This window comes from Pogoniulus pusillus, chromosome 33 (genome assembly GCF_015220805.1).
Source record: "Pogoniulus pusillus isolate bPogPus1 chromosome 33, bPogPus1.pri, whole genome shotgun sequence".
Classification (NCBI taxonomy): Eukaryota; Metazoa; Chordata; class Aves; order Piciformes; family Lybiidae; genus Pogoniulus; species Pogoniulus pusillus.
Window position 1 is genome coordinate 3,991,235 of NC_087296.1, and position 25,846 is coordinate 4,017,080.

The following is a 25,846-nucleotide window of genomic DNA, read 5'->3' on the forward strand; positions in this document are numbered from 1 at the left end:
GTGTGGTCTCACGAGGACAGAGTAGAGAAGAACCTCCCTAGCCCATCTGGCCACACTTTATCTGATACACCCTCTGCTCCCTCTGCTGACCTGCAGGTCAACTCCTGTAAAACACAAACTGCAGTTACAAAAGGTTTCTTTGGAAAAAAAAATCATTTGTGCAGAGTGGTTTCTGGTTCTTTTTATTTCTTGGTACTGTAAAGCAACTTCCTTAAGCTAGACTTAGATATTTAAAGAAATTTTACTTCATGGCTTATTTTTTAGTCTCTCTTTTTTTTCCTCCCCCCTTCCTCAGTATCACTCATCTCACCCATTTTCAGTTTTTATCCGTGTTTTGTGCCTGAAGGTTAGAAGAGGCTGACTGTGCTGGAAGTGACTGCAGTGCCTTTTGATTATTCATGGACAGTAATAGAAGGCACTTAAAAAGAACAATGAAATTGCTTATTTTTGTGATGGGCCATCTGTTGAATTGTTTTTTGCAACAATCACACAATAGTATCTATGTCATATCATTCTATTTTCAACAGCAGCTGATTATGTCTACTTGGCTACTTGTCTTTTATTTCTAAAGTCCCATGACCATTGAAATTCACCTCTGCAAACCTTTGCCTCAAAGGTAATACAAATGTAAAACAGCCGGGTGTGGATTTTCTTCCTCTCTTCGGGTTTAGGGGTGCGTTTTTTCCTTTCTTTCTTTCTTTCTTTCTTTCTTTCTTTCTTTCTTTCTTTCTTTCTTTCTTTCTTTCTTTCTTTCTTTCTTTCTTTCTTTCTTTCTTTCTTTCTTTCTTTCTTTCTTTCTTTCTTTCTTTCTTTCTTTCTTTCTTTCTTTCTTTCTTTCTTTCTTTCTTTCTTTCTTTCTTTCTTTCTTTCTTTCTTTCTTTCTTTCTTTCTTTCTTTCTTTCTTTCTTTCTTTCTTTCTTTCTTTCTTTCTTTCTTTCTTTCTTTCTTTCTTTCTTTCTTTCTTTCTTTCTTTCTTTCTTTCTTTCTTTCTTTTTTTTTTCATCTGTTTTCTAATTAATTATAGCCTCTGAAATGTTTAGGTCTGTTTTCTGTGTCGCCCACCTGTAGTTTTAGAATAGAAGTTAACATGGAATCATTTAGCGATTGGTAAAGAAATGGTAGAGTTCCACAATGAAGAGTGGGCAAGTTTTGAAAGCCTGTGGTACATTCACTGCTTATTAATTATCCCTTTTATTTTTTTTCCTCACCAAGCAGTAATTAGAATCTTTCTCCATGGCTTTCACTAACAAGCAGTTTTTTTCCTAGCTACAAAGCCACTTGCAGAAGCTGAAAGCAAGATAAAACAAATGTGTTGTCTCCTGCAGGTCACTGACATTGCTGATGCCATGATTCTGAAGCAGCTTTTTGAAAACCTCTTCCAAAGTGGAGTTGTGGTTGTGGCAACATCTAACAGGCCTCCAGAAGGTAAAAACAAACATGCTGCTGGTGTTATGCCTATACAATGAATCTCAGCATCTTGCAGAACAATCATATTAAATTCATACTGCATTCTCAGTCTTTGAGAATCTAAGGTACTCCAGTTTGTCCCTTGGCTTTTTTCCTAGTCTTAAGGAAGAAAGGGTTTTCAGTAGGTCTTATTCCTCCTTTCTCTCAAACTCAAGGTGTCCCTCACCTCAAATCCTTCTGTGTTTTCTGATCCTCTCTGCTCTGTCCTGGCATTGCTGATGCCATGACTCTGAAGCAGCTTTGTGAAAATCTGGTCCAAAACGGGATTGTCATTGTGGCAACATCTGACAGGCTTCCAGAAGGTAAAACCAAATACGTGCTGCTGATGTTAAACCAATACAATGAATCTCAGTGTCTTACAGAACAATCATACTAAAATCATACTGCATTTATTACTAATGAACTCTCCAGCCTTTGAGACTGAGGTACTCCAATTTGTCCCTTGGCTTTTTTCCTATTCTTAAGGAAGAAAGGTTTTTAAGTAAGTCTTGCTTATCTTGTGTCTCATGCTTCAAGGTGTTCCTCCCTCCACCTCCCCTCAAATCCTTCTTTATTGTTTCATCCTCTCTACTCTATCCAAGCCAGTGGAAGGATATTTGATGGGAAGTTGAAATACTACCTCTGCTTTGGGTGAGAAAAAGTCATATTCTGCAGAAGAGAGTGGAAATGAGTATATAGAGCTTCCTAGTGTCTGATTTGGAAACTTGCAGACTTGATCCACAAGACAAAGCAGAATGCCTTATCAGGATGCCATTTGCACAGCCTGGTTTGAGGCCACCCGTTGTGGATTAGGTGGAGAATTGTTTCCATTTCTAGCAACGTTTTTAGACAGAGAATGACTACCTAGGTAGATCCCTCTCCAGAATCCCCAGATCTGTATGGCTTTTAACCAAGCAGTGGCTGCAAATCTTTTGTTACATCCTTACTGGAAAACAGATGCTGCTTTTATTTCTTCTGCTAAAACCAGTCACATGCCATTAGAAATTTAAGTCATCTTTCACTGCCTGCCATTTTCAGGCTTGCTCAGGATGTTCCTTTCTTCCTTAAGAATATATTGGATTTCCATACAGCAAAAGAAATCAATTTCAGCTTTCATTTCCTACCTTTTTTTCCCTCTCCTTTCTCTAGCAGTACAGAGCTTTATTTACCAGACTAGAAGACAAGCTGACATTGTTATTAAGACTAAGTAGCAAAATGGTACTGATTTCTTTTCTTTCAGATCTCTATAAAAATGGCCTTCAGAGAGCTAATTTTGTCCCATTCATTGCTGTGCTGAAGGTGAGTCACTTGTTAAATGCTTTTCAGTTTTGCCTGCTATATTAATAAGTCAGGGATTTGTAGGGGATTGCTTTGATACTTGTTTCCAGATAACATGTTTGTGCTTTAACTGTTTGGGGCAAAAATAATTGAAGGTAAGGCAAAAAGGAACTCTTTCTCTCTGGAATTGACACATCCTAAAACCTGGATGCTTTTAGTATAACTGAAAGTTATCTTTCTGACTCAAGCAGCAGAATTGGTTTAGAAAAGGCTTTTTTTAACTGGTGTGAGTGTGCTGTGTAACACAATATTCATCTAACAGTCCTACTGTACTCTGCCTGTGGCTGTCTTATATTTCTTATGCTACAAAAAAAGCCTTGGCCAGCCTGACCTTGAGTATCTCCAGGGATGAGGCCTCAACTACCTCCCTGGACAACCTATTACAGTGTTCCACCACCCTCATGGTGCAGAACTTGTTGCTAACATCCAGTCTAAACTTGTTGCTAACATCCTGCTCTCATTTCAAACCATTGCCTCTCATCCTGTCCCCGCAGGGCTTTGCAAACAGTCCCTCTACAGCCGCCTTGTAGCCCCTTTTAGGTCCTGACAGGCTGCTGTTTGGTCTCCTGAAACCTTCTTTTCTCCAAGCTGGACACCTCCAGCTCCCTCAACCTGTCCTCATAGCAGAAGTGTTCCAACCTGCTGATCATCGTCATGGTCTCCTCTGAACCTGGTCCATCAGGTCCATTGCCTTCCTCTATTGAGGGCTCCAGAGCTGGATACAGCTTAGGGCTTAGTTTCTGCAGCAGATAAGAGGGCTGCTTCAGTCTCTCCATTTGTACAAAGAGCTTTACAGAGCTAAGAAGTACTAGAAAGGAAAATCTTTTCATTCCATAGTTGCAATTAGGTTCAGTCCCTTTGGATTGAGCTTCTAATCTTGCAGCATCTCTTACCAAGTATTTTGAAATGATGATTTTTGTAGTGTTTTGTTGTTGATTGTTTGGGTTTCCTTTTTAAACAGAGGCAGTTCTTGGAAAGAGAAACCCTCTCAGTTACTTTCTTCAGTTGCTTAGAGCAGAAACACTAAAAAATTGTTCATTTAAAACGATAAGAAATGTGGAAAAACTTCTAACCATTTGAAAACTGGTTTAAAAATAAAGGTGTGTGTCTTTAGCAGCTTGATGTAAGATCTGAAGTGAGGCTTCTCAACAGAAGAGAATGCAGGCTTCAGTTGGCTGCTCTGCTTCAGTTGCCTGCTCTGGCCACGTTTTAGTTTCTAAAGATACTTAATGAAGATATTTACATCGGCCCTTAACTCTTCTGGCATCTCAGTTCTCATTTGCTGACTAACTCAATGCTTCATTCTCTGGACTGTCAGGAAGGAAAGCACCTCAGACAGTTTGGTTTGTAGAGCCTATAACTGGTCTGAGCAGTTCTTTGGCTTCCAAAGGTTTTCTGGATCTGGGATGTGAAGTTTTAAGAAGGTCAGGCTTGAGTCACAGTACCAAATGTGCAACTTCTGCATTTTCTTCATCTAGGAGGTGAGCACTGCACGGAATTCTAACTGAAAATCAGGAAGTCTGAGAGCCTTTCCTGCCCTGAGTGTATCAAGGCACAGTTTTAAAACCAAATGTTTAGCTTTGGCTACTTGCATTTTGCTGGAGCTAAAGAGAAAGAATCAACCAGAAACCTGGTGTCAGTTGGATGTGAAATTGCTGTAAGCCTCTTACAGTGAACTTTGGTTTGGGTTTTTTTCCCCTCTTCTTTACTGTTATTAGGGACCAGATAATTATTTCTTTGACTTGGTTAAGCAATTTACACTCCTCTCAAATTGAGAGCAATGTCTTTGCATGGCTTTTCACCAAATTGGTTAAGAATTATTGATTGACATTGTTGCCTACTCCAGGTTGTAATTAAAATACAAGAAATGGAGGAAGCTGAAAGTATTTTCACTTTTCAGTAACTTTAGTTTGAGTAAGCAAAATAAACTCAACCCCAAGTTGCTTAGAACATCTAGAGCTGCCCCTGAGGAAATCGTGGGGGTTAGTTTTGTACAAAGGCATTTGCTGGATGTAAAATGTCTTTGATGGTGCTCTCAGCTTTTGTCCAACCACCTGTGTGAGAAATGCAGGGATTTGTTGAGTGGCAGATCTGCCTCTTCTCCCCACCACCCCCCCCAGAAAAAAAGTCATCTCCCTGATGAAATTGATTTGTCAGTTTGTCCCAGTCTAATGGTGTGATAGCCCAGCAGCTTTCACTATGTTGAATAGTTAAAACCTGCTTTTGAGGTCAGTGTCAGCCACTCTGACCCCTGTGAACTGTCACCTGAGTCAGAATTGCAGGGATTAGGCCTTTGATATTGTGATGGCTTCGCCTATCAATTGACTTTTTCATTACTGAAGATGTTTGGCCTTTTGTTTCCCTTCTTAGTATGTAACCAAGCAAACCCCTAAGTAGAAGGAGCATTTGTTCCCCTTGCCTCTTTCTGCAAGTAATAGAAGTACACATCTTTTGTGAAGTGTACCTAATTAAACACAGAAGAAATGAAAAACCAGAAAATGCAGCCTGGTTGCGAGGGGCTTTGTGCTGAACATCACCACAATCCCTGCCTCATTTCAGTCAGACAAATCTCTGAGACCCAGCAGCTAGCAAAATGCTGGATCTAGGAAGCAAGGTGGCAGATTGGAAGTTACCAACCCTTTCTGCCTTCTAAGCCTCTGTGTGTGTTAAATTTAAGCAGAAGGATTATTTGAATTCTGTGGTTCAGAGCACTTAATTCTCGCTGGGTTTTACAATGTACCTCTTGCTTTAATGTGTTCTCTAGATGCTAAGCTGTTGGGTTTGTTTACCTTCTGTCTCTTGCACACACATGCTTGCTCCCAAGCAGTTTGCTGAGATGCAGGACAAAACTTTAGCTTGGGATGAAGTAGTTGGTGCTATAGCTCAGTGCTGGGCTGCCTTCTCTCCTTAGGATTTCCTCAGCTCTTGCTTGCTCGGTTTATTCCTTGATGCTAGTGAGTAAATGAAAGCATATCCTAGGTATGGAATAGTTGATTCCTGCTGTCTCAGGGTAAATTAGTCTAATTACACGTGGCAGTTTTATTTGCTTGTGATGTAATGTGGAACGAGGTCCTGCCTCCCCCCGCCAACACCCGAGCCAATTAATAAAGCTTTTAAGCTCTTTGTCACAGGCCACCGTGGAGGTCTGCAGAGAAGAACTTTAATCCAATAAACATTTCATTTAGATCATGAAAAGAAAGCATGGGGAGAAGCTCCTACAAGAGAGGGTGTTACCAGCAATTCCAGCCACCAAGAGATGTGAGGAATTTGCCAAATGAACCGAGGGGCCTTCATATTTAAAGGCATAAATGTGTCAGAAGCAAGAATAGAATAGTTTAGTTTGAGCTGAACCTTTAGATTGTTAACGTTCTCAGGAGCCAAAGCTGTTTTCTTCAAAGAACTTTTACTGTTGAGCTGGATGGACAGGGCAAGGGGAGGTTGTGAGAAACCCAGATAGCAAATAAGACTGGCCCAAGCTGGTGGAAAGGGTAAGAAAAAAAGAGGAATAGATAATTAGGTGTAATTAGTGTGTATGAATTGTTGTCTGCCTGCCCTTGGCTTGAATAAATTTCAGGAGAGGGGGGGAGAAAAAAAAAAAGGAAAAGGGAAAAAAAAAAACCCAACAAAAACCTCTAGTGGTGAAAACTCTTTGATGTAAGAAGAGTCATTGTGGTTTGGCAGCATAAAGGCAGTGTTTTATGCTTCTTACATAATGGTGGTGATACAGAGAGGGTGAATGGACCCTGCACCCCCCAGCCTGCTTTACACCAAGGACTTTTGGATTCCCTTGAAACAAAACCCAGCAGAAGTTTTCAGCGGTTGGTAATGAGGCAGCAGACCCCATCAGAGCTAAACGTGAGCCATCTTTAGCCTTTGTTTAGCTCCTAATTGCTTATATATTACTATTAGAAAGGCAGTTTGGTAAATCAAGACTACTCCTTCCCACCCCCCCCCCCCTTATTTTTTTGTTTGTTTGTGTGTTTTCTTTTTCCCTTCCTCCTGCCTGCCAACAGTTCTGGCAGGAGCAAAGGCTAATAGTGGGCAAAGAAATACAAACCAAGTGTTAAAAAGGGAAAAAAAAAACCCGGGGGGGGAAGAAAAGGAAAAGAAATCTGAGCAAATAACTTTATCTAGGCTGTAATTTCACCAGGGTGAATTTGACCCTCAGCTTAGGAAACAATTGGGTTAGAAACGGGGAGGGAACTCTTGGCAGTTGTTTTTCACACACCACCACAGTTTGTTTATCAGGAGGCTGAAAGTTGTGCTCATTGCTGGTTCTGTAGCAAGCCAGAAGGGTAAGCAGGCTGGGGTGGGGTTGGGGTGGGGTTGAGTGGGGGGGGGGTTGGGGTGAGGTTTTCTTTGCTATTTACTCTGCAAGGAGGATGAGATTTGGAAAAGTTCCCTTAAAACCTGATTGTGGTTTTTGATAGTTTGGGGTTTTGGGTGGTTTATTTTTGGGCTGGGGGGGTTTTTGAGTTTTTTTTTTGGGGGGGTGGTTTTTTTTGGGGGGGTGTTTTTTTTTGGGGGTGTGGGGTTTTTTTGGGGGTGTGTGGTTTTTTTGGGGGGGTGTTTTTTGTTGTTGTTGTTGTTTTGGGGTTTTTTTGGGTGGGTTTTTGGTGCTTTTTTGGGTGTGGTTTTTTTAGTGGTTTTTTTGGGATGTTTTTTGGGGGGATTCGGGGGTGGTTTGTGGGTGGGTTTTTTGGGGTGGCTTTTTTTAGTGTGTTTTAGATTGTTTTTTGTTGTTGTTTTGGGGTTTTGGGGGTGTGGGTTTTTTAGTGCCTTTTTGGGGGTTTTTTAGTGTTTTTTTGGGGGGATTTGGGGGTGGTTTTTGGTTTTTTTTTAAGTGTTTTTGGAGGGTTTTTTTTGTGGAGGTTTTGGGGGTGTTTTGTAGGTGGCTTTTTTTTGAGTGGGTTTTTTTGGGTGTTTCTTTTTTGGGGGGTGAGATTTTTGAGGTTTTTTTTTTGCTGTTATTTTTGGTGTGGGTTTTTTGACCTTTTTTGGGAGTGATTTTTTTTTTAGTTGTTTGTTTTTTGAGGTGTTTTTGGGTGGTTTTTTTGAGGGTGTTTTTTGTGGTTTGTGTGGGGTTGGTTTTGGTGGTTTGGTTTGGTTTGTTTATTTTTGTTTTGTTAGTGTTTAAAATTCAAAGATGTGTAGAATCATAGAATGGGTTGGGTTGGAAGGGACCTCCAAAGGTTACCCAGTCCAACCCTCTCACAGTCAGCAGGGACATCCTCCACTAGATGAAGTTGCTCAGAGCCTTGGCCAGCCTGACCTTGAATATCTCCAGGGATGAGGCCTCAACTGCCTCCTTGGACAACTACTGCAGTGTTCCAGCACCCTCAAGGTGCAGAACTTGTTCCTAACATCCAATCTAAATTTGCTCTCTCTCATTTCAAACCATTGCCCTCCTGTCTCTGCAGGCCTTTGCAAACAGTCCCACTGCAGTCTTCTTGTAGCCCCCTTCAGGTCCTGGCAGGCTGCTATTAGGTCTTCTGCAACCTTCTCTTCTCCAAGCTGAACACCCCCAACATCCTCAGCCTGTCCCCATAGCAGAGGTGTTGCTGCCCTCTGATCATTTCTTTCTGTCTCCTCTCTGCCCGTGAAGTGTCTAAGGCTACTGTAGCAGTTTCCCATATTTCATTATTGCAGATAATGAAGAATATGAGGGAAAACACTATTAAAAAACCCCAAGTAGTTAACCCCTTAAAGCATTTTACAGAGCAAGCAGCCTTTTGTACTTGAAGCTGATTCCATCTGTGAAAGGCAGCACCTGACCATCATGCAAGGCTAAGTAATTATGCCTGATTGTAAGGTGGTGTGGGGTGTTTTTTTTCCAGGTATAGGTCACAGCAAATTCAGTTAGGGTAGAGTATGGAGAAAGCTAAGAAATATGCAGCTTTTTCTGTCGTAAGGTGGTGTGTAAAAATTATTTACACTTAATACTTGCAGAAAGGTTAGGAAGGTTGATGAAGTGATATTTAGTTTTGCTTTACTATTCACTGCGTGTCAGAATGTAATTATGACTGATTCATGAAACTGTCTTAGCAATGAACCACCTTTATTAAAATGCTGATCAAAGACAAGAGCTGACAGTAATAAAGAATAGAACATTTTAGTCTTGCTGCTTTTAAATGATTGCTAATTACCCCACGGGTCATATGTGGTGCTTGTGAGGATTCATTGACATTTTCTTTAAAGCTTACTGTTTCAACAACACATGAGCAGGGAGACAAAAACTCTGTGCACACCCAGCAACACTTGGACTAAGTTTCTATCCATCACCAAATGATTTTGTTCCCAGGAACCAGTGTTACAGAAAATCAGGAGTGTTACACAGAATGGTTTCAATTGGAAGGGATCTCAAAACTCATCCAGTTCCAACCCCCTGCTAGAGCAGGTCACTCAGGGCCTCATCCAACCTGGCCTTGAACACCTGCAGGGAGGGAGCAGCCACAATCTTCCTGGGCAACCTGTGCCAGTGTCTCACCACCCTCACTGCAAAGAACCCTTTCCTAAAATCAAGTCTGAATCTCCCCTCTGCCAGTTTAAACCCATTCCTCCTCGTCCTGTCATTACAAGACCTTGTCAGTAGTCCTTTCCCAGCTATCCTGGAGCCCCCTTCAGATACTGAAAGGCCACCGTAAGGTCTCCTTGAAGCCTTCTCTTCTCCAGGCTGCAGAGCCCCAACTCTCTCAGCCTGCCCTCATAGCAGAGCTGCTGCAGCTCTCTGAACATCTTGGTGGCCTCCTCTGCACTGGCTCCAACACTTCCATGTCCTGCTTGTGTTGGGGGCTCCAGAACTGCACACAGGAGTCCAGGTGGGGTCTGAGGAGAGCAGAGCCAAGGAGCAGAATCCCCTCCCTTGCCCTGCTGCCCACACAGCTCTTGCTGCAGCCCAGCACAGGGTTGTGTCGGGGCTGCACTCACACTGCAGGCTCTTCTTGAGCTTTTCATCACCCCAGACCTCCAGGGCCTTTTCCTCAGGGCTGCTCTCAGCCATTCCCCACCCAACCTGTGAGCTAGTGTCTCACCACCCTCACTGTCATCCCGGCCTGGATCAGGAACAGTGTGGCCAGAAGGACAAGGGGGGTTATTCTTCCCCACTGCTCAGGCCACACCTTGAGTGCTGTGTCCAGTTCTGGGCTCCTCAGTTCGAGAGCTGTTGCAGTACTGAACGTGTCCACAGGAGGGCGACAAAGCTGTGAGGGGCCTGGAGCAGAGCCCTGTGAGGAGAGGCTGAGGGAGCTGGGGGTGTGCAGCCTGCAGCAGAGGAGGCTCAGGGCAGAGCTCATTGCTGTCTGCAACTCCCTGAAGGGAGGCTGTAACCTGTCCTCTTCTGCCAGGCAGCCAGCAACAGAACAAGGGGACACAGTCTCAGGCTGTGCCAGGGGAGGTCTAGGCTGGCTGTTAGGAGGAAGTTGTTGTCAGAGAGAGTGATTGGCATTGGAATGGGCTGCCCAGGGAGGTGGTGGAGTCACTGTCCCTGGAGGTGTTGAAGCCAAGCCTGGCTGGGGCACTTAGTGCCATGGTCTGGTTGATTGTCTGGGGCTGGGTGCTAGGTTGGACTGGGTGATGTTGGAGGTCTCTTCCAACTTGGTTGATTTTATGATTCTATGATAGGTATGCTGAGGATCTCTTCTCTCTGAGGGTTGTTAGGTGTTGTGTCTGAGCTGAGCCTTGTAGCTCTGTCTTTTTTTTTTTCTCTTCTGGAATGAAAAGTTTTCCTTCCATTCCAGTGCAGATGAGAGCGTGATGGTGCTTTATTTTTAACTGACTTAATTGCATTCTCAATCCTGTAATTGTATTTGTTCTTTGTATACATAAATACATAAATGGCTTCAAAATAACTTGTATGACTAATTAATTTTATGCACTGAAATTGAATAGGGTAAAGTCAGACTTGAAATGTCTCAGTGGCTTGGAAAATCTGTTGGAAGCTGTAGATGATTCCACAAGGACAGAACAGACTGACTGTAGCTGAGATTTGAAGTATTTCTTTCCACAGAGGGGCCGAAGTTTAGCCCAAGGAGATGAAATTCACAAGTTTCAATCTCCACTTTAATAACTGGAAACCAACAGTTACAGTCCTGGCTTTGACAATTAAGTGCTGACAATCTGAGCACTCCAGTTAGTTCTTTGGCTGTTGATTAGGATTCCCTGGTGGTGATTAGTGAGTGTGAGGATGCAATCACATCTGTGGAGTTTAATCAGCCCAGTGTTGGAGAAGGTAGTGTGAAGATGGAGAGAGGAAGCAGAAATTCTGGGTGTTTTCTTAATAAGGTTTTTCCTCCAGGTTGCAAAAAGATTGAGGGTAAAAAGAAGAGAAGCCTACCTTCCTCTGTCCCCCACTGAAACCTGCAGGGTTTCTAAGTGCCAGGGTTGACTTTCTAGCTCTGGGATGCAGGAGCACAGTGTTGCTGACACCACTGAACCATTCATAGCTTAAAAGAGACCAAAACCCCATAAATAAAAAGGCACAAATAAATACATAAACAGGGTAGAGAGGCACCCGGGGGTGCTGGTAGAGAGTAGCTGCACATGAGCCAGCTGTGTGCCCATTTGGCCAGGAGAGCCAATGGCATCTTGGCCTGGATCATGAACAGTGCGGCCAGCAGGACAAGGGAGGTTATTCTTCCCCACTGGGCAGGCCACAGCTTGAGTGCTGTGTCCAGTTCTGGGCTCCTCAATTCAAGAGAGATGTTGCAGTACTGAAGGTGTCCACAGGAGGGCGACAAAGCTGGTGAGGGGCTGGAGCACAGCCCTGTGAGGAGAGGCTGAGGGAGCTGGGGGTGTGCAGCCTGCAGCAGAGGAGGCTCAGGGCAGAGCTCAGTGCTCTCTACAACTACCTGAAGGGAGGTTGTAACCTGGTCTCTTCTGCCAGGCAAGCAGCAACAGAACAAGGGGACACAGCCTCGAGTTGTGCCGGGGAGGTCTAGGCTGGGTGTTAGGAGGAAGTTGTTGGCAGAGAGAGTGATTGGCATTGGAATGGGCTGCCCAGGGAGGTGGTGGAATCACTGTCCCTGGAGATGTTGAAGCCAAGCCTGGTTGGGGCACTTAGTGCCATGGTCTGGTTGATTGTCTGGGGCTGGGTGCTAGGTTGGACTGGATGAGCTTGGAGGTCTCTTCCAACTTGGTTGATTCTATGATTCTGTGAAATAAACTTTTGAGCTCAGCAGCTATTCTTAACTGCTGTCACTAATGACAGTGATTCTCCCTGAACACTCATCATACTGGTTATTCCAAAGAAAGAAAAGGAAAGGAGTCAGAAGGAATGCATCTTCAGAGCTACACTGGTGGCATGCACATGTGCAATTCTAACCTCCAAAACTCACTGTGCCCTGCAGTGCTGAATCCCAGAGTCATAAAGGGCTGGCAGTGCACTCAGGGAGCCATGAATCATAGAATCAAACAGGTTGGAAGAGACCTCCAAGCTCATCCAGTCCAACCTAGCAGCCAGCCCTATGAATTGGTAGGCAGAACACAACTGGAACTAAAACCTTGTTAGCAGCAGGGGTTGATTCCAACAGTGACCTGCATGATCCAGCCCAGTGGCAGCCTGTGTCTGAGCACACAGAATGTCTGCTCTGCCCTGCAGCCATCAGCAGCTGAGCCACCAGCACTGCTGCAGTCTTCAGGTGCACTTTTTTTCTTTCAGCCCTACCAAAGCCATGCCATACCCTTAAGTAGTTCTCTGTTCTTCACTCTTTAAGTTGTTTTCTGCTCTTCTTAAGTAATTTTCTACTCTTCACTCTATGTTTGACACCCTAAGAGTGGTGAAATTTATAAACCCATCTGGAAGGCCAAAGAGATGAGGCTGAATTCATACAAAATTCCCTGTCCTTCACTCTCAGGTCTCTTTCTGTTCTTCACTCTTAGGTAGGTCTTTGTTCTTTACTCTGTGTTCAACACCCTAAGAGTGGTGAAATTTATAAACCCATCTGGAAGGCCAAAGAGATGAGGCTGAATTCATACAAAATTCCCTTTCTGTTGTTTCCAGGAAAAAGAAAAACACCCAACCAAATGATACATTGCTAAATAGCTGAGTGTCTAAAGTTGATCTGCATAATCTCATAGTCTGCAGAAGTGTAATAGTATGATTGCATTTCATTTTCCTCCTGCTAGCATGAAGAAAAGAATACTTGAGCTCACCTACTGCTTGGGGAAAACAAAACATTGGGGCAGAAAGAGGTGGGTGAAATGTTGAGGGAGAAGGAGGTGGATGAAACGTTGGGGCAGAAAGAGGTGGATGAAATGTTGGGGCAGAAAGAGGTGGATGAAATGTTGGGGCAGAAAGAGGTGGATGAAATGTTGGGGCAGAAAGAGGTGGATGAAATGTTGGGGCAGAAAGAGGTGGATGAAACATTGGGGCAAAAAGAGGTGGATGAAACATTGGGGCAGAAAGAGGTGAGTGAAACGTTGAGGGAGAAGGAGGTGGATGAAACATTGGGGCAGAAAGAGGTGGGTGAAACATTGGAGCAGAAAGAGGTGGGTGAAACATTGAGGTGGGTGAAACATTGGAGCAGAAAGAGGTGGGTGAAACATTGAGGGAGAAGGAGGTGGATGAAAAACATTGGGGCAGAAAGAGGTGAGTGAAACACTGAGGGAGAAGGAGGTGGATGAAACATTGGGGCAAAAAGAGGTGAGTGAAACACTGAGGGAGAAGGAGGTGGGTGAAACATTGGGGCAGAAAGAGGTGAATGCAGTGTTGGGGCAGAAAGAGGTGAGTGAAATGTTGAGGGAGAAGGAGATGGATGAAACATTGAGGCAGAAAGAGGCGGATACAGTGTTGGGGCAGAAAGAGGTGGGTGAAGTGTTGAGGCAGAAAGGTGCTGGTTTGGCAACGTGTTGTTTGGACAGAAAGATGTTTAACTTCAGTGCCTGGCAAAGAAAAGCCCAAGCACAGCAGCTTTGCTGGGAAATTCAGGCATCTTCCTTCTAGCCTTGACTGCCAGACTGATGCTTGAAGAAAAGCATAACCATCCTCCCTGCCTTGTGCATATTATTACATGCCTCTGGAACTTGTTTCTTCTGCTCTGTTATTCTCTTTCTTTGCAAGCTCTCGTGAAAAGAAAGGGAGTAGATTATAATAATATTGTAGCACCAATGCTATTGTGTTTGCAGTAGCCTTAGCCCAAGATAATGATTTGATTAGCTTGGCTTTTTCACTTGCCAGAATTAAAGACACATGGATTTTCCTGGGATTCTCTGCTTCCAGGATGCTTTTTTCCCCCTCCTCACCTTCTTTATTTATTCAGCTGTATATCTTTGTAGAAAAGTGGGAGGGTTAAGTTAGAGAACCTTCAGTTAGCCAAGGACAAAAAAATGAGTGCTGGGAGTCATCACAGTCACTCCTGCAGGTATTTGTTCCCAAGGGTTATTGTTCCTCACATCACTGCTGATAGTTGTCCTCAAATTTAAGGTGCTTGGTTTTTTTCCTCCCCTGTGATGTAGTGGCTATAAAAGAGATTGGACATTTCCAATGTTGATATTTGAATGGCCCCCAAGGAGGCTTGGAAAAATTGGACACAGAAAATGTGAAATGCTTAATGAGAGCAGTATGATAAACTAATAGCTCATGGTGCAGTAAAGCAGCAGAGTAATTTAGTGGCTCCTGGCAAGCCAAAAGGTTTTAATGGTGTTGAATTCTGCAAACCCAAGTTTTATTGCTGTAATGAAACTGGTGTTAGAGGTATATCTTCTAAAATACTGCAAACTTCTCTTCCCTTTCTTTTATAGCTTCTTTAGCTATATCATGTCCATAAGTTGTGTGTGTTGGTGGTAGCAATAACAGCTAAGCACAGCTATTCCCTTTGCCAGAGGGTGTAAAGTCTTGCTCCAGCTGAGGTTAGTGAGAATTTTGCTGTTGGCCTCAGGCCTTCAATCAAAAAGACTCCACCCTTTAATGCAGCTGGCTTTGAGTTTTCTGATAGAAGCAATCATTTTGACTACAGAGGGACCTCTGTATCAGACTTGGAATCTTACAGGTTGGTTAAAGGGAGAAAAATGACCCTTTTCTGAGTAACTTTGGACATAATGAAACAAATTCCTTCTGAGCAGCTCCATCTAGTTGAGTGGGCATCCCTGCCCATGATGGGGAGGTTGGAGTAGATGATCTCTAGGGTCCCTTCCAACCATTCTAGTCTATATGAATAACCATTCTAGTCCATATAAAGCTTTGCTTGTTCCCCTTTATGCCTCAGTCCATTTTGTGGTGAGACACAATGTATGTTGTTCATATAGTTAATGTTAGACTAATAAAAGTGTTTAACCTGCTGAGTAGAAAAGGGAAAGGTAAAACTAATTTTAGCTGCAGACCAGAAGTAGTTTCAGTTGCCTCTGATTGTGGTCTGTTAAACTTCAATTGCTCCTTGTTTTCTGTTGCTAAACGTATCTTCTTTAACGTGAAAATAATTATCTTTACACCTTCCCCCAGCAAAGCACTACTCAGACAGCAAAGCAGTGCAGAGAGCAAGCAACATCCCCTCTCGTTTCACTCCCCACGCTCCCAGCCTGTGTTCAGTTTCTAGCTGCTGGACTTTGGGAGATGTTTCCTTTTTCCTTTGGGCTGCATGAGCAATTTTCATCCTATTTCTTTGCCTTGTTAACTGCAAAGGAGACTTTGATTTTGTGATTCTGAATGTCAGTTTTGCAGCTCTTGGTCCAGCTGATGGTTTAGCACAGCAGTTTGTTTCCTCTCTAACATGGCTTGAGGAAAGCTGTTCTAGGTTTGTTTTCTTGTTTATGTCTCTGTAGAAGTACTGCAGCATAGTCCAGCTTGATTCTGGAATAGACTACAGGAAACGAGTGCTTCCTGCTGCTGGAAAGCTCTACTACCTGTAAGTTTATCTTTGATACGGGATTTATCCTTCCCCTCCTTCTTAGTAGGCAATAATTTGCTAGCCAATGGGAAATGCACAGTGTATGGCAGAATTAGCAGTGTGACTTTTCCTTTTTTTGCCTCCTGGTCCAGCAAACCTCCTTCCATTATGCCTTGATATTAACTTCATTACATTTTCAGTATCCACACTCACATCATTTCTAATGTCTGCCTGAATACAAACTAATTAGATTTTTTTTTGGGGGGGGAGGTGTGGTGTTTGGAGAACTGAAGTGACAGATGGTTAGAAAGTGATGAATATCCTCTTGTAAGAGATTGCACAATTCTCTTCTAATAGAAGAGCATCCTTATTGTATTTAAGTAATTAAGTATTTACAGCAATCCAATGGCAAGGATGCATTTAATGTTGGGTGTTTCCACTGCTGTGGATTAAAAAAACAATAACTCAAAATATCAAGCAACACCCTCCTGTTTTGAACAGATTGTTTCTGTTTATCAGGAGGAAATTTCTCTAGCACTTTGTTCTATATCTGCAAATAAATACATGTAGAAATCTGTTCCCAGTTGTAGCATTTCTCTGCCTGTTAGCAACATCCTCTCTTTTATGGTTTAAAGCACCCTGGAACCTTTGCATTGTTGATTTTTCTATCTCATCTTTTCTCTTGTGTTATTATTTAATCAATGGCCATCTGAGCAAGGCAGGCAACAGCAACTTAAGGTGTGATTTATAACCTGTTGGATCTCTCAACTCAGCATGCAATATTGATTTTTAAAACCATGGTTCCCTTCAGCAAGGTGCGGTGTTGATGTGGCAGGTGTTTGGAATGAAGTCTGTCTGCATCACTTTATTATGAAGTAAGGAGTTGAGGTGGTTTGTGGGGAAGGAGGAGTGCTGCTCAGTAGAGTTACAACAGGTAACTCGCTCTGCTTCAGGGAGGAAGTGGCAGAATCTAAATGGCAAGCAGATCAAATGCAAATTCTGTGTGTTCAGATAATGTGTGTGATGGTTGGGGAGTTACTCACCCCCCTACTCTTAGGAAATCACCTAGAGGGGGGCTAGACTCAGCTGGCTGGAAGTTAAGGAATGAAACTTTGTGTTTACAGTTTAGCACAATATACAAGCAGATACTTATGATATTTACAGATATATACTGGAGTATACAAGTTAAAAGTAATACAGAAACACAACAGAGTCCCCAGGAAGGGCTCCCAACCACCCTTCCACCTCCTTTCCACCCCTCCACCTTATCCCAGAGTACACCTTATGTGCAAGGTGAGTTTGGAGGATCGGCAGGGGGGGTTAAAAGCAGAATTAGTTGGGGTAAGCAGGGAGAAAAAGCACAGGCACCCACTCTGACAGAGACACACACTCTGTCTTATCTCTGTTTGTGTTCTTGGTTTTATACATCTCAGCAAGCCTATGAGTGAAGCAGACATCACCACTGTTTTCTTTTTACAGCCTATCACCTAATTTTTCTCACTAAAATATTCCACTTAGCCTCAAACCAGCACAGTGTGACTGTATGAACTTAAGGGAAGTGATCCCTTTTCTATATCCTCACCTCACTCTACTTGAAGTTTAATGGTATCTGCTCAGAAGTGCTGTTTGGAGCCACCACTGTCACCTCAGCATTGCTCTCCATGGCTCTGTTTTGCTGTGGGGGTAGCTGTCCCTGTCTGTGGCTCTGCCTGTTGTGCCTGTTGCACTCTGGTGTCTGTGGAGAGGACCTTTCTTTTGCTACTGTGCACAGGCTGAAGAAAGGGAGAGCACACATATGCTAGTAGCAGGTGACAGGCTGAGTGTGGTGCCTATGCATCAGCTCTCAGAGGAGAAGAAATAGGAGCAAGTCTGTCTCAGGAGTAGTACCCAGCCAAAGTGTTTTGTGGTGTTCTGCTGTAAAACATGAGATGAGTGACTGGCAGAGATTGCTGAGATGTCTGTATCCTCTTCTTTCATTGGGAGGGTTCCTAGAATGGGTTGTGTTGGAAGGGACCTTAAGGATCATCTTTTTCCAACCCTCCTAGCGTTGCCAGGGACACCTCCCACTAGACCAGGTTGCTCAAGGCTTCAAGGATGTTAATTGCCTCTAGAACTGATTGTGGGGTTTTTCCTCCCCAGTTCTTTGTATCTGCCAGGTTTGCTGTTGTTAAGCTTGAGCTAAAAAGCAGTTATTTCAGTTCTGCTGTTGAGATTTTGGAGGAGCTTGAGGCCTAATGAACAGAACAGTAACTGTGTAACAAGCTGGTCAGCACTTGTCATTTAGGGGAGGTCTACAACTGTGTGAATTGATGCAGCTTGAGTGCAAGCACAATCTGTAGCACCAGACTTGGATGGAAGCTGTAACACAGGAGGTTCCACTTCAACGCAACTTCTTTGCTATAAGGGTCCCAGAGCACTGGCACAGGCTGCCCAGAGAGGTTGTGGAGTCTGCTTCTCTGAAGCCTTTCAAAGCCTGTCTGGATGTGTTTCTGTGTGACCTGAGCTAGCTTGTATGGTCCTGCTTTTGCAGGGGGGTTGGACTGGAGGATCTCTTTGGGTCCCTTCCAACCCCTGACATCCTCTGAGCCTGTGACTTTTCACACCAGATGAGGTTGTACAAACTTCAGTGAACCATTTTGTACCCTAGTTCTAGTTTATTGTCTACCATAGCATTAATTTACTACTCTTAGCTGAGGAAAAAAAAACCCAAACAGCTAGAAATGTTCTCTCTCTTCTTCAAGAAAGAAACAGAGAAAGTCTAGCCCTTGGACCCACTCAGTGACAGCAAATACTCTGTGATCAGACTGATGTTTATATTGTTATGGCCACCAGGAAGATGAATACAAACTTCATCTCTCACGCAGGTATTTTGCATTTTCACTACCTGTGGTTGAGCTTTTCCCATGTAGCATTGAGGACAGAGGGGAGGGAAGCTGCTAACCTGCAGAGATCATGCAGGTGTTTTGGATTTCATGGTTTGATTTTTGCAAACTGTTTGATCAGTGCAGTCTGTTGACTTGATTTCCACCCTCCCCAGGAAGCTGCTGCAATATTTAGTTTCACAAAATCTCCCCTGAGAGTTTTCAAAGGATACTTCTTGAGGTGCTTGACTGCCTTGCCTGGTCTCTCTGCTCTTATTTTCCATGCAAGATAGAGCCAGGAGCCTTTTTTTTCCCCTCTCATTGTGTACACATAGTGTTAATGGATCTGCTCTGCCTGTATTGCCTCATTACTGGAAACAGTTCAAAACACAGAAGTCTTTCAGTGTATGCAAATAAGGCAGAATCATCTACCTGAGAGTTAATATTCTCTACTTTTAAGTGTATTCTAAATCTAATGTTTGTATTTAGAGCGTAACATCCTGTTCTCTTTTTTTTTTATGGGCAAAAAGCTAAGCAGGCTCAGGCAGCTGTTTGATGTTGGCTTCAAGTGTTATTAATTTCATATTCTATTATTCTTTTCACTGTAGCACAAGTGAAGCTGATGTGGAGGCTGTCATGGATAAGTTGTTTGATGAGCTGGCTCAGAAACAAAATGATTGTACGTAAGTTAATTTCTCTTGAAAGAGAATACATTTAGAACACAATGCCCAATCTCCACTGACCAATTAATAAGTTCCATTGCTGTATATGGGTTGATGCCACACTCAAGTGGCAGTCATTGTATCAGCATTTTGTCTAATTTATGTGTTGAATCATGTGCTATTATTCATCAAGCTATGCATTTCCTATCTGTAAGAGATGAATTTTATAGTAATTATCCAGAGAAGATTGAGTCTTTGTTCATGTTCCCATAGTAACTAGACCAAGGATTCTAAAAGTGCAAGGCAGAGAGCTGAGGCTGAATAAAGCATGTGGAACCATGGCAGACTGCACGTTTGAAGAGCTGTGTGACAGAGTGAGTACCCAGTCCCATCCAGGGCAGCTAACACTCACACTTCTCACACTTTAAAGAGAAGAGACAGAAATCTGAAACACACACACAAAAAATCACCATTCAAAAAGAAAAAAACAAATCTGGGACAGGATAAATCACTCTTCAAAAAGAAACAAAAAATCAGACATAAAAAACTATTTCAAGAGAAGAAAAAGAATCTGAAACTCAAAACTGCTTGAAAAGAAAAAAAATCTGAGACACAGAAACTGCTTAAAATGGAAAAAAATCTGAAACACAGAAACTAAAAAAAGAGAATCTGAGACACAGAAACTAAAAAAAGAGAATCTGAGACACAGAAACTAAAAAAAGAGAATCTGAGGCACAGAAACTACAAGAAAGGAGAATCTGAGACACAGAAACTAAAAAAAAAGGAGAATCTGAGACACAGAAACTAAAAAAAAGGAGAATCTGAGACACAGAAACTAAAAAAGGAGAATCTGAGACACAGAAACTAAAAAAAGGAGAGTCTGAGACACAGAAACTAAAAAAAAGGAGAATCTGAGACACAGAAACTAAAAAAAAGAGAGTCTGAGACACAGAAACTAAAAAAAAGAGAGTCTGAGACACAGAAACTAAAAAAAAAAAAGGAGAATCTGAGACACAGAAACTAAATAAAAGGAGAATCTGAGACAGAGAAACTAAAAAAAGAGAGTCTGAGACAGAGAAACTAAAAAAAAAGGAGAATCTGAGACACAGAAAGTAAAGAAAAGGAGAATCTGAGACACAGAAACTAAAAAAGGAGAATCTGAGACACAGAAACTAAAAAAAAGGAGAATCTGAGACACAGAAACTAAAAAAAAGGAGAATCTGAGACACAGAAACTAAAAAAAAGGAGAATCTGAGACACAGAAACTAAAAAAAAGGAGAATCTGAGACACAGAAACTAAAAAAAAGGAGAATCTGAGACACAGAAACTAAAAAAAGGAGAATCTGAGACACAGAAACTGTTTGAAAAGAAAAACTGAAGCAGAAAAACTTTAAAAAGGAAAGAGAGAGATAAACCCTTCCTGTTTCTCCAAGCTGTAACTTGGCAGGAATTTTTTGAACTTAACAGGGGGAAAAAACCAAATCCTGGAGAGAAGAGCAATCATTTTAATGATGCTGTAAAGTCTCTCTTAGGTCCCTCACAGACTGTCCTCAGGACTCCTTATATACAGCATCGTGCTTGGGCTCACAGCCCTGTGCAGTGTCCTAAGGCAGCAATGTGTAAATACCATTCAAATACTGGTGTTAAAAGCTGGGATTTGAGTTGTTACTTGAGCAAAGTACTCACTACACTATCAGAGCAAAACTATTGTGTGCCTTGGATAGGATGAGCTATACAAGGCCTTTTTAGTCCCAGCATTCTCAACATTTGCCAAATCTTTGCTAAACCAGTGGGATGTGATTCTTGAACATCTCTCCTTGCATGTCACCTCCAGTGAATTTGAAGGCAGTCCCCTAGAAGCAGACAATCATAGAATTGTTCCTGTTCAAAGAGACTTCTAAGATCATCCAGTCCAACCTTCAGCCCAACACCATCGTGGCCTGTCCCCATGTGCCGTGGCACCTCCAGGGATGGTGACTTCACCATCCCCCTGGGTGATTCAGAGGACAGTAAGAGAGATCTTTACATCACGTTTTCATTGTGGTTCCCTGCCCCTCACATTAGAGTCTGGGAGATAACCCAGCCCACTGCTGCTTCCCTGCAGACACAGCCTAGAAGTTGCACTGTACTTGCTGACTTCTGAGGTGGTTGTTTAATGATCCCAGCTCTAATCTGGGCCAGTAGCACACTTGGTTTAGGATGCTATTGATTATATTGATATTCTGTTATATTGATTTGATAACATTATGTTTAGAAGACAGTAAGAGAGATCTTAGAATCAAGATTTCGTTGTGGTTCCCTACCCACTGCTGCTTCCCTGAAGACACAACCTCGAAGTTGCACTGTACTTCAGTGACCTCTCTACTGAATCCTGAGGTAGAGGATTCAACTCTAACCTGGGCCAGCAGCACATTTGATTCAGGAAGCTGACTGATTATATTGATACTCTCTTATATTGGTGTGATGATAACATTACATTTTCTCTTTATTTAGCTACCATGTTGGTAAGCATTGGGACAGAATTGCCACTGCTTGCATTTCAGACTGTAGGTTTGGGGCTTTGTTGGTTTTCAGTTGCAGACACAACCAGTTAAGTAGTTGTTAGAATGGAAGCACATCACAGAATCATATAATCAATCAGGGTTGGAAGGGGCCACAAGGATCATCTAGTTCCAACCCCCCTGCCATGGGCCTGGGACACCCTACCCTAGATCAGCCTGGCCAGAGCCTCATCCAGCCTGGCCTTAAACACCTCCAAGGATGAGGTTTTCACCACCTCCCTGGGCAACCCGTTTCAGGGTCTCAGCACCCTCATGGTGAAGAACTTCCTCCTAACATCCAGTCTGAACCTACCCATTTCTAGCTCTGTTCCATTCCCCCCAGTCCTATCACTACCTGACATCCTAAAAAGTCTCTCCCCAGCTTTCTTGTAGCCCCCTTAAGATACTGCAAGGCCACAATGAGGTCACCTGGGAGCCTTCTCTCCAGACTGAACAGCCCCAACTCCCTCAGTCTCTCCTCAGCTTGCTGTCAGCAAACACTTGTGAAATTCTTTAGTCCAGTAAGTGCTTCATATACTTAAATGAGATGATAAATTGCCTAATGGTAGATAAGTAGACAAACATCATGAGGTGGTTAAGAAAAAGAAAGTGGTAGACTGAGAAAGCTGCATTAAAAAGAAGGGACCACAAAAGGAAACACTTGGTTTAAAATCTCGTTCTCATAGTCTAGCAGCCATGCAAAGGTAAGTCTGGCCACCCCCATCAGAGTGGCTTCATTTACACTAAAGGTCAGTGTTGATGGTTGCCTTAGGAAGATCACCCTCTGCCAGCCCTCTTCCTTCACTTCCCATCTGAAATGGCGTTTAAAGACTGGCAATTGTGATAGTTTGGTTTGAATCTTGAGCTAGTTTAAATAGCTTAGACCGCTGTGTAATCTTCCAGGGTCCTAAGGGAGTAAGGGAGCTGAGCCTTCCCCACAAGACTGGCTTTGAAAGTCTTCCTCTCACTTGTGGATAGCAGCTGCTGCCCTCTGCTGGGAGCACAGCCCTGACGTGTGCTCACAACAGCCTTTTCCTTCGAAAAGGTTGAGTCACTTTGCGGCGTGGATCCTGTCACCTCTTCATGAGGTAGTTAAACATTCCTCAAGCTGCCAAGTGCCTGAACCTGACAGGGAAATACATCTTTGAACCTGGAGTTTGTGAAGGGGTAAACCAAACAACAGGCTTGTTAGATGTGAAAGGTGAGATACAGAAGTGCATGGGAGTTGAAGGATAACCTGGGAAGGGTTCTCAGCATAATCCTTCCACAGAAACAGTTGGAAAAGCCATTAAAAAAGAGATCTTGAGACACAGCAGGACTGAGGTTGTTGATAAGTGTGTGGTGTATGACAACCACTCTGCTGTATGCTGATAGGTGAAGGCTCCTGGGAGAGAGGGAAGAAGCCTCGGTGCAAGTCAGTTAGTACAGCAGGTATCCAAGAGATAACTGTGAAGGGTGCATAGGCAACTGCTGTCTAACATCTGTCTCTGGCTTCGCAGCTTTCATAATGTTTTTCAGATTGTTGCTTTCATTTGTGTGATTGCTGCTGGAAACATCATTGCTCTGTTTACTTTTGCTGTCTTCCCTCTTCGTAACTGAAGCACACATCAAAGAATATGTTCAAAGAAAGACTAATGAATCAATTAGTGAAGATTTTCACAAACAGGCTACTTGATTTAACAATCAAGTAGTGCTCAGACAAAATAATGATTTTAAAGTTGCAGGCCAGCCCATAGTGCTCAGTTAGGAGGCTCCAAAACCAAACTGCCCTTTATTTTAGTCTTTCCTTACCATGCCTTCAGATGTGATCTTTAATTACACAGTGCCATGCCTTTTTTTTTTCTTAACCCCCACCAGAAAACTTCAGTAAAACTTGATAAGAAATTACCTCCTTCATTAAATTTTGAGTTTATTAATGAGCCTCAGATTAACTTCTAATCTCTGTCTGTAACTTGCAGTTTTCCAATCCATTTGCACTGCTGGCAGTGTGTTAAAAATGCTCAACCAAGTTAGCTGTGCCCTGAACTTTCTTCCATTTGAACTTCACCATTCAGCTACATCACAGATCATGCCTTAGTTTTTTTAGTCATAGAATGGTTTAGGTTGGAAGGAATATTGAAGATTATGCAGTTCCAATCCCCCTGCCATGGGCAGGGACACCACCCACTAGCCCAGGTTGCTCAAGGCCACATCCAGCCTGGCCTTGAACACCTCCAGGGAGGTTGTGGATCACAGAATCACCCAATGTGATCAAAGATCAAAGATCAAAGATCACATTGGGTGATTCTGTGATCCACAACCTCCCTGGGCAACCTGTGCCAGTGTCTCACCACCCTCACTGTAAAGAATTTCTTCCTAATCTCCAGTCTAAATCTGCCCTCAAGCATCAGTCCATTCCCTCTCATCACTACAAGCCCTTGTAAAAGATCCCTCCCCAGCTTTCTTGTAGCTCACTTCAGGTACTTGAAGGCTGCTCTAAGGTCTCCCTGGAGCCACCTTTCCTCCAGGCTGAACAGCCCCAACTCTTTCAGCCTGTCCCAATAAGGGAGGTTCTCCAGCCCTCTGATCATCTTGTCCTCCTCTGGACCTATTCTAGGAGTTCCATGTCCCTCTTATGTTGGGGGCAGCAGAACTGGATGCAGTGTTGCAGTTCTGTTCCTTTCCTGAACTCCAGTTCTGTTGCCTTCTTGAACTGTGATCTAGAAACATGACCTCAGTGCTCCACGTTCTCAGCCTTATCAGTGGTAAGAGTGTGGCCTCTTTGGAAACAACAGAAAGAGCTCCTTCATTTTTTTTTGGCTACTGCTTAATGTTTAAGTTGTAAATATTAATCTATTTCCAAACTGTATTTTGGTTTTAGGAAGTGCTGGAGTGTCTGCACTAAACTGCAGTCAGTGTCAATCCCAGCTCTTCAGGTTGTTGTTAGAACTGGTCCTGGAATATCTTCCAGTATCAAGGAAAATAAATGTTGTGAGATTAAATAATGTATATAAAGCATCCTGTATCCTTCAGGCAACCTGAGAGCTGAGCTGCTTTGTCATTGATAAGTCAAGAAAGAAGCAGGATGCTTTATACTGTAATTAAATGGAATATATAATAGAAACAGGATTCAGCTAACTCTTAGAACAGTCCACAGAGAGCTCTTGAACCGAGCTGATGATAGCTGAAAATGCATTAAGTAGACAGAGAAACAAAACCAAATGAAGGTGAGAACTCAGCCAAGCAGGCTGGAGTGGAGTAAACACTTTGTCAGGAAGCTGTGCCCATGCTACTGGTAATGCTTTTTGCATTAGTGTGATGCCTGTAAAATACTGACTTCTGCCTTCAGAGTTCAGGACAAAAATCTGCAACGGTTTTACCTTACACACACAACTGCAGGAAAAAGCACAGCAGAGGAAAGAGTCTTCTCTGTTAATGTTGGGTTGTGATGTAAAGAACAAACTGCAGGCCCTGAAAGAACTGGTAACAAGTGGCAATTGTTATGTAAATGTGGGATGGTTCTGAAGATGCGTTTTGGTGGATAATTGGTGACACAAGACCAGACAGCAGCAGCCACACACACACACCAAATGGAGCCGTTATTTTTAGAAGGACCAGTTTAATCGGGCTAAACTTTAATAAGAGGATTACCTATATATGTAGCAATATTAGGGGGATTTGTAGCTTCATTAGCAACTTCAGGAGAAGTAATACCTTCATCTGTGCTACTGACTGAAATGAAATACTTGCTGTGAATGGGTGAGGTTCAGAAGATGAATTTCAGCCCGGGAGGGTTATACAGAGCACAGTGGTAAGTGCCTCTGCTCTTGTTACCTAATCTGAGCGCGTATTGCTGGCAGTCAGGACCCAGCCGATGTTTGCTGCAAGGTGAGGAGAAAGAGTCTGTAGGCAATGCTGAAAAGTTTCTGCTCCTCAGTGGAGCTTCAGTGCTCCTGTTCCTCAGGTGCTCTCTTGGTGCTCCTGTTCCTGTGATGGTAGCATAATCTCTAGCAGTGCTGCCATCTGCCCTTCAGCCCCATTTCTTTGCTGGTGGTTAAGGTGTACAAGTAGAAATGAGTTTTATTTCATCATTACAGTTGAAACCATGAACAAAGGAAGAGCTACACGTTTGTATTTTAGTCTGTTCCATGTTACTTGCAGTGCTCAGAACCTGAGATTATTTTTTTTCCCTTGGGAGACCT

General features: G+C 43.0%; 1 protein-coding gene across 2 annotated transcripts in view; it reads left to right on the forward strand.

The window, feature by feature from the left end:
• The window catches only part of AFG1L (AFG1 like ATPase), a 49,485-nt gene that overhangs the window by 18,001 nt on the left and 5,638 nt on the right, over positions 1 to 25,846 (forward strand). For both annotated transcript variants that reach the window (XM_064170155.1, XM_064170154.1), the window contains exons 6-10: positions 1,326 to 1,425; positions 2,687 to 2,745; positions 15,538 to 15,620; positions 19,072 to 19,142; positions 19,399 to 19,499. In XM_064170155.1, the coding sequence (XP_064026225.1) occupies positions 1,326 to 1,425; positions 2,687 to 2,745; positions 15,538 to 15,620; positions 19,072 to 19,142; positions 19,399 to 19,499 (414 nt within the window). The remainder of the gene's footprint in view (positions 1 to 1,325; positions 1,426 to 2,686; positions 2,746 to 15,537; positions 15,621 to 19,071; positions 19,143 to 19,398; positions 19,500 to 25,846) is intronic.